The sequence below is a fragment of the Mytilus californianus genome, unplaced genomic scaffold (assembly GCF_021869535.1).
Source record: "Mytilus californianus isolate M0D057914Y unplaced genomic scaffold, xbMytCali1.0.p SCAF_10, whole genome shotgun sequence".
NCBI lineage: Eukaryota > Metazoa > Mollusca > Bivalvia > Mytilida > Mytilidae > Mytilus > Mytilus californianus.
Window position 1 is genome coordinate 73,292,668 of NW_026262582.1, and position 8,589 is coordinate 73,301,256.

At 32.5% G+C, this 8,589-nt stretch overlaps 1 protein-coding gene across 2 annotated transcripts; it reads left to right on the plus strand.

Annotated features, from left to right (window-relative positions):
* The first annotated feature begins 1,407 nt into the window (after nt 1-1,407).
* LOC127718506 (uncharacterized) lies at nt 1,408-6,843 on the plus strand. Of its 2 annotated transcripts, none has more exons than XM_052224559.1 (4): nt 1,408-1,493; nt 4,020-4,102; nt 5,556-5,649; nt 6,585-6,843. In XM_052224559.1, exons 1-4 carry the CDS (start codon nt 1,442-1,444, stop codon nt 6,827-6,829), a joined length of 474 nt encoding a protein of 157 aa, XP_052080519.1. In that variant the 5' UTR covers nt 1,408-1,441; the 3' UTR covers nt 6,830-6,843. The 2 variants fall into 2 exon arrangements, with proteins under 2 accessions (XP_052080519.1, XP_052080518.1); XM_052224558.1 differs by lacking the exon at nt 1,408-1,493 and adding an exon at nt 2,654-2,739.
* Nucleotides 6,844-8,589: the final 1,746 nt, after the last annotated feature.

The window sequence follows — 8,589 nt, forward strand, 5'->3', positions numbered from 1 at the left end:
TAATGAGCAACTCTTTATTCAGAAATAAAACAAACAATCTCCATAAATGAATAAAGCCTCATCTTTTCTGTGGAAGAACACTAACAACAACAAAAACTGTTTTCCCTATATTTCTATGGGAGAGTGACCATGGATATAGGAAATCTGTGATATCCCAAAATCTGTTATGCTTAGAATTACTCATAGATTGAGTTCAAATTATTCAAAATATATTCCCATAGAATTACTACGATAATTTTGATAACAATTGTATAAAGTAAAAATATATGAAAAATAGTTCAGATACTATGCTATGAAAATATTTTTCTCCGATGACCAATTACATTATAATTCAATGGTAAAGTGTGGAGATAGAACAGTATAGTTCGGTCAAAAACACGTAGAATGTACAAATATCGTATTCAAGTTGTATAGGGAGGTAGATCATTGTACCCAAATCTCATATATTAAGATATCTACATTTTTATTATTAGTGGACATAAAACAGTATTAGACTCAGACGACGATCCAAAACGATGATAGTAGATAGATAAAAAATGGGGAATTATTAGCCACTTTTGGAATGAATCAGACCTATGCCTGAAGGAGATACATTTTATTTTTATTTTACATGATTTCCAACATTGATAGCTGAGAAAATATTGACGATTTAAAAGCGGACACCATAATGTTTGTTAAAGATTCTCGTTTGAAGTGGTCCATCTTTGTCAAAATTAAGGTGTAAGGATCAGGCTTTGAAGAAGACCTTCTAGTTTTTGTGGTATCCTTACTTTTAAAGTTCATTTGGATAAATTAGATGAATTCAGTATATTGTGAATAATTGTTAGAATGGACACTACAGATTATGGTTTCACCAAGGTCTTTAATGCTATCTATTATATTAGGAAATATTGAAATCTCAATGACTCTCCGATGCAGATGGGTAAATGTAAATACCTAAATACAATACGTGCAATGAATATTAGACCAACAATCAAGCAAAAATTAGTCTGATTGTCGCTTCGTGATTCTTTTAAGGGCTTATTTAAATATATATAAAAACAGATCAAATGACAAATTAAGTTGCTCAATAAATCGGGTGTCTTATATTATTTTCGTTACTATCATTTTATCTTTGACATTTACAAATTAAATCGTGATAGAAAATCTAACCAAATTAATAGTGCAGCGTTCTTTTTGTTGTTTCTCCTAAATTTATGTGTCCTCAAATAAATATAAAATTCTATGAATCAATGATACATTTTGGAGGTCAATATATTACTGTTCGTTATGTACAGTGTCATGTGTTTCAATATTGAAATTGTTGTAAAAAAGTATGGAGTACATCGATTCCAATTTTACGAAATACGTTTCCATCATTAAAATGAAATTTAATCAGCTATATAAATATAAAAAGACTCACTGCTCTACAATCAGTTTGGAAATATCTGCAATTTCTACCATGTATTGTTTGTTTTTATTATGTGGACTAGTTTTGGTTTATTGTCATGCTGGTATGGTAACATTTTTCTGTTTATTCTTATTTTACAAATTAACACTATATGACATTTTGATTCGTATCAATCTTCTCTGGTGATCAGTTAAGAAAACCTCTTGATCGTCAATAATATATTTAGAACTTCATATTATTTTCTAAAGGGTATTCGCTGCTCAATTACAACTATCATTCCTTTTAAAAACATATAATGTATAATGCTCTAAATTATGGAAAAAAATATTATGGGGTATTTTCTTGTTTTTTTTAAATAAAAGTGAATTGAACAATTATAATTTTTTGAAAGAGAACCATATTTCTGGATTTTTTACATGACACGTTTGGGAAGAACGCACAGTATTGGTCAGCTTTTAAAATTATAATTTTAAAGCAATAACTGAAATAGCTAAGTATTTCACAAGTTTTTTAGATATATGTTCAGATATAAAGGGATTCTACACAAACATTGTGTAGGCATATCCCAAAATCTGTTATGCTTAGAATTACTCATAGATTGGGTTCAAATTATTCAAAATTTATTCCCATAGAATCACTACGATAATTTTGATAACAATTGTTTGAGTAAAAATATATGAAAAATAGTTCAGATACTATGCTATGAAAATATTTTTCTCCGATGACCAATTACATTATAATTCAACGGGAAAGTGTGGAGATAGAACAGTAAAGTTCGGTCAAAAACACGTAGAATGTACAAATATCGTATTCAAGTTGTATACGGAGGTAGATCATTGTACCTACATCTCATATATAAAGATATCTACATTTTTATTATCAGTGGACATAAAACACTATTAGACTAACACGACGATCCAAAACGATGATAGTAGATAGATAAACAATGGGGAATAATTAGCCACCCGTGCAATGAATCAGACCTATGCCTGAAGGAGATATATTCTATTTTTATTTTACATGATTTCCAAAATTTATAGCTGAGAAAATATTGACAATTTAAAAGTGGACACCATAATGTTTGTTATAGATTCTCGTTTGAAGTGGTCCATCTTTGTCAAAATTAAGGTGTAAGGATCAGGCTTTGAAGAAGAACTTCTAGTTTTTGTGGTATCCTTACTTTTAAAGTTCATTTGGATAAATCATTTCCATCATTAAAATGAAATTTAATCAGCTATATAAATATAAAAAGACTCACTGCTCTACAATCAGTTTGGAAATATCTGCAATTTCTACCATGTATTGTTTGTTTTTATTATGTGGACTAGTTTTGGTTTATTGTCATGCTGGTATGGTAACATTTTTCTGTTCATTCTTATTTTACAAATTAACACTATATGACATTTTGATTCGTATCAATCTTCTCTGGTGATCAGTTAAGAAAACCTCTTGATCGTCAATAATATATTTAAAACTTCATTTTATTTTCTAAAGGGTATTCGCTGCTCAATTACAACTATCATTCCTTTTAAAAACATATAATGTATAATGCTCTAAATTATGGAAAAAAATATTATGGGGTATTTTCTTGTTTTTTTTAAATAAAAGTGAATTGAACAATTATAATTTTTTGAAAGAGAACCATATTTCTGGATTTTGTACATGTTTGGGAAGAACGCACAGTATTGGTCAGCTTCAAAAATTATAAATTTAAAGCAATAACTGAAATAGCCAAGTATTTCACAAGTATTTTAGATATATGTTCAGATATAAAGGGATTCTACACAAACATTGTGTAGACATAGCTCAAAAACTCTGAAGAGGATTAAGAAAAATGGAAAACATTAGACATACGATGTAGCTGGATTTACTGACCCTTTCATGGTACCTTGAATCACTTCATACCAATTAAATGGAACGTGGAATGCTTTTTCTATCTTCTTCACTTTTATCACATAGATTCCTGCTTTTTGGGCTTTTTCTTCAAACCTTTCGAGTACACAAACGTGGTAAAATATGAATATTTTGTATGTCAGCTGACCAGCAACGTCATAATTTTTTGGACTGTTCCGATCATACTCCCACGTCATATGCTTTTATTATGAATGAGTTACCCGTGGTCAATCGGTGTAAATGACGTCATTGAACGATGGCGTATGAATTTAAGCATTAACGGGAAAATACACGATTGTGAAACTGAAAGTCATCAAAACAAGGACACATAAACATGATAAACAAAAGATGATAGAAATTGATTTTAATCCAATTTTTTAAATAAGAAATAAGATAATCGTTTAACTTCGTCCAATCCTATCCAAGTATGTTATTATAAATAGTCTATATTTTTAACTTCAATATTAATAGTGTGTTTGATTACGGGAACGGCAAATGTTTGCCTTCACCAAGAGCGCTTCGAGCCAGATGAATTGCCGTATTTGTCCTATTAGAACAGAAAATAAATCATGGGGGCTTGAATTTATACTGAATTTAGCATGGGTTTACCATTTATGCCGATATTGTATCCCTCGCTAGTGCTCGTGGTAAAATATTTAGCATAAAGGGCCTACCCGTGGTGAAATCAGTATTAATTCAAGCGCACATGAATTATCTCATAATTTTATATCTACAGATGAATGCAGTTATCCATACCGACGAGTTGGTAAAGGATGTTATCTTATACAAAAAGATAAAATATCTGGTGATGCTGCTTTTGTAAGTAATTTCTAGATTTCATTAAAACATATTGTAAGTTTGACAAAACCTTGGACCAAAAGAAATGTGTCGTATTAATTTGAAATAATCCTTCAAAAACATAGATAGATAGACGAAGGGGTTTGTCCAACTCGTTTAGCACCACCACAGTATTTGTCTGTACCAAGTCCAAAGTCTGGCTATCTTAAGCATTTGATGTTCATTGGTGATTCCTTTGTTAATATGTATGCTTTTTCAAAAAAGTTCCTCGGAGAGTACCAAGACCTCACATATAAAATTTCAGTGTCAACTCACAAATAATACAAGATGGTCTCAAGTTATTGATTCTAGGTGCTGAAGTTGTGTATCTTTTATTTACTTTACAGTGTGTCCTTCATTTGTCTGTTTATCTGTTTGCTATTATGTTCATTTTGGTCATATGACCCTGAACGTGACCAGCTATCTGGTTTGTGTGCCTAGTACCGGTGGGTCCGGATGTGAGATTCGGTCGCAAGAGAGGTTTTTACAGTGTATTTTCATTTTTTGTGGCTGCTGGATTCTAATTATTGTCACATTACAATTCTGACCTATTAGGCCTATGTAGGTTGCTCACTCAATTTTGTCAATATAAAGAAATTATAAACAATTGTCATACAAGTAAGAGTTTAAGCTAGATATAAATCCAGGTTTAACCCGCCATTTTCTTCGGAAAATGCCTGTTCAAAGTCAGGAATATGACAATTGTTTTGCCATTTGTCCGTATGATGATCAAGTCTAACATTTGTTCCGTATGATGATAAAGTCTAATATTTGTTCCGTATGATGATAAAGTCTAACATTTGATTTTGTCAATTTTTATGGACTTCCTCCTTTTGAATTAACCTTTGAGTTATGTTATACTTTTTTAAGGTTAATGTCGTCTGTTGTACTGTGGATATTTTGTTTGCGATTCTTCTGTTCTCTTTGTATGTGTTATGTTAAAACAATATATGATATAATCATTAATGAAATAACAATCTAAACACCAAATGACAAGGATATTTACAAGTACATCACCGTACGACCTTCGACAGTTCTTAAAACTAATATCGTATGGTAAAATTGAATTAAAGTATTCTTGGTATTGATAATGTTAGAAGTTGAATTTTAATTCCCTGTCTAGTAAATCTCAACCATTTAGTTGAAAACTAAGGTGGTTCTATTGAATTAAGATTTCTTCATAATCTGCTTATGAATTTCCATAAATGCTCTCTTTTTTATAAGAAAAATTAGATTGATATAAAGAATAAAAGCAGACAACTGAGTTGACTGGGAGGTAGCGTGTTATTGTTTTACAGAGTATATTTAACAACCTGTATTTTACAATTTTCTTCCATCACGTGCATACTCCCGTATTTCATAATTAAACGATTTTATATTGTTTTGTATTCATCGTTTTTGAACGTTTTTTGCACAAAATATTTAATGGTTTCAGGCAAAATGCTTACGACGTGGTGCATATCTAGCGAACTTTGAAACATTAAATGAAGCAATGTTGATGAAATATGAACTCGTTAAAATGAACACAGGTAATTCATATGATTTAAGTGGTAGCTTATTTCAGCACATGTGTATATGGTGATTCGGTCTGATCCGAGAGAGAATACATGAAGGTTACATATATTTTTTCAACGAAATAGTTCATACACATAACTGTTACTTTGTAAATAAGTCAAATATTTTCCATAATTTGCTATCAAATGTAAGCTTGAGGACTTTGGACCACTGTAGAATACTTTTTGATAATTTCTTTTGAAAAATTAACAAAATATAGTTAATGAAAGTTAAATAGATTTGATTTGATTTGATTTTTTGTGTTTTAACGCCACTTTTAAGCACAGCTTCTGGGCTATTTCGTGGCGACCAGTTTTTATTGGTGGAGGAAGCCGGAGTGCCCGGAGAAAACCACCGACCTTCGATAGGAAAACTGACAATCCTAGTCAATTAAGATTGGAGTCGAGTGCACCCGCACGTGCGGGGTTCGAACTCACAACCTCAGTGTTGACTGGCTAGTGATTACAGTAGTAACTACTTAGACCACTCGACCACCGAGTTTATATTAACAAAATATATGAAAGTTAAATAGAAGGACATAGTTTGCCTGTTGCATAAATGAGAAGTACCTGCTTTTGTATTATAACACTTCCGGCAACCAACGAACTCTAGAATGAAAGTAAAGGTATGTTTAAACGTTGTTCACCTCAAGCCAAGATAAGGTATTGTTTATATGAAATGAATGTCATTTTAATTAATAAAACTTCAGACAAAATAGCTGCAAATGTTCGAAATTGCAGAATTTAACACGGAAAGGCAATGGGGCTATATTTTAGAAGTTTTATTCCTAAAGTTATAGTAGATTATGTCACAAAGGTCAAATGCTAATTGACATTCAGACACTATCGATCAGTTCAAAATGTATATAACATATCATGTACTTGCAATAATGTTTTAATTTAATTTAAAGGTGTACACTTTTATGTTGGTAGACGTAACATCAATAGATATAAGACCGGTGGTGATTGGAGATGGATAAAGAAGGACGGAGAGATGGTCAAGATGACATACTTTGCATTTGATAATGGAGAACCAAATGGAACTTTGAAGTCTGCACAAGATTGTATGTTCTTTCTTGCTTCTAGAGAATACAAATTCCATTCTGTTACGTGCGCAAACAGAGGTTCGCTTGGAGGTTATATTTACGAGAAATAAATTATGACCATTTTTGCAGATTTTTTTTTTAATGCATTGGTTAAAGTTCGGTCCTGGAAAGTTCTTTCCGGGAGAAGTAAGTTTGACCTAGAGTCATGCGTTGTTCTGTACAGTTATCTAGCCGGGATCCTGATGTACAAAGAAGTACCAGTCTAAAGTATTGTTTGTGTTTCGGGCTGGATGGCAATAGTATTTTGTATCTGACAATGTGATAAATTGATGCTAGTCTCTGTTTAAAGTGGAATACATTGTTTGTATTGTCCATTTGTTCGGTTTCTGTTCAGGGGTGTTCAGCTTTTTCTGTTGGATTCCAGCTGGTTTGTTGTGGTGTTTTTTTCTAATTTTATTTCGTAGTGATATGCTCATTTTTGTCATTGCAGTAAAATAGAGGCAAAAGATATCAAAGGGACATTCAAACTCATAATGCGAAAATAAACTGACAATGCCATGGCTGAAAACGAAAAACCCAACAGACAAATAACAGTACACAAAACACAACATAGAAAACTAAAGACTGAAGGGTATCCAGATCCTGCTTCACATGTGGTACCAGTCGTGTTGCTCATGTAAATACAAAACCGGTGATAAGTCTTATTTGGTAGGTCAGTAACTTATTTAAAACGTTTATCTTTAAAAAAAATATCTTAAATGCTTCACCGTTTTGTATTTAATGTCAAGACGCAGATACTTGTTAACGAATATTCAATCAATCAGTAGCTTTTCAAGGCAGATCAACTAGGAGAAAGGGCCGAAAATTTTGACTGCACATTAAAAAATCTAAATATGAATGGGCATAAATTTAACACTGCAAAAGATCCCTTGGTCGCAATTAAAAAGGTTTAACAAAAACGCTTAAGGATTATGCTTCGTGTACAGATCGTTATATTTTCTTAACTTATATATCATGATTTCCTTGATAGAGGATTGCTGCTCACAAGGAAGCTATTAAACCAAGAGTTCCAAATGGTGAAGTTGAAGTCATCCCTTCGTAAATTTTACGGACGCCATCACGAGTTGGTTGACCGTTATGGAATAACCGTTTCACAGATGATATCGGATATGTTCCTTATGTCGTAACTACAATACCCTTCCCTTTTCACGAATGTGACTTACCGAATTAGACTATTTACCGGATTTGTAATAACATAAGCAACACGACGGGTGCCACATGTGGAGCAGGATCTGCTTACCCTACCGGAGCACCATTGATCACCCCCAGTTTTTGGTGGGGTTCGTGTTGCTTAGTCTTTAGTTATCTATGTTGTGTCATCTGTACTATTATTTGTCTGTTTGTCTTTTTTATTTTTGGCCATGACGTTGTCAGTTTGTTTTCGATCTATGAGTTTGACTGTCCCTCTGGTATCTTTCGTCCCTCTTTTATATTACTTAGATAAAACACCTCCATTCCGTCAGGATCTGGGTGAATGTTTCGACATTCAAAACAGCTAAACGAGTGGAACATCAGCATGGACATTACTGCTCAATCGTTTGGCATACATTTATTTTATTTCAAAATACTGCATGTACAGCATATATATGTAGGACTCGGAGGTGCGATGGGGACACTGAAGTGCGATGGTCACGCTGAAATGCGATGGTTCGTTCGCTGATGTGCGATGGTCTATTTGACGCGTTAGGGCTAGTTTAATATCTACAGATGTGCAGTTATTATGAGAAGCAGAATAATTTTTTAATAGTTAGTATATAAATTAACATTCATTATTGTGTATGTCAGTCCTTAATTTCAGTTGTCAGCGTCA

Bases quoted from the DNA above. Each gene is read 5' to 3' on its own strand.
- LOC127718506 (XM_052224559.1), top strand. From the start codon at position 1,442: ATGTATTGTTTGTTTTTATTATGTGGACTAGTTTTGGTTTATTGTCAT. The intron at 4,103-5,555 runs GTAAGTAATTTC...TAATGGTTTCAG, and splicing joins TATCTGGTGATGCTGCTTTT to GCAAAATGCTTACGACGTGG. The intron at 5,650-6,584 runs GTAATTCATATG...TTTAATTTAAAG, and splicing joins ACTCGTTAAAATGAACACAG to GTGTACACTTTTATGTTGGT.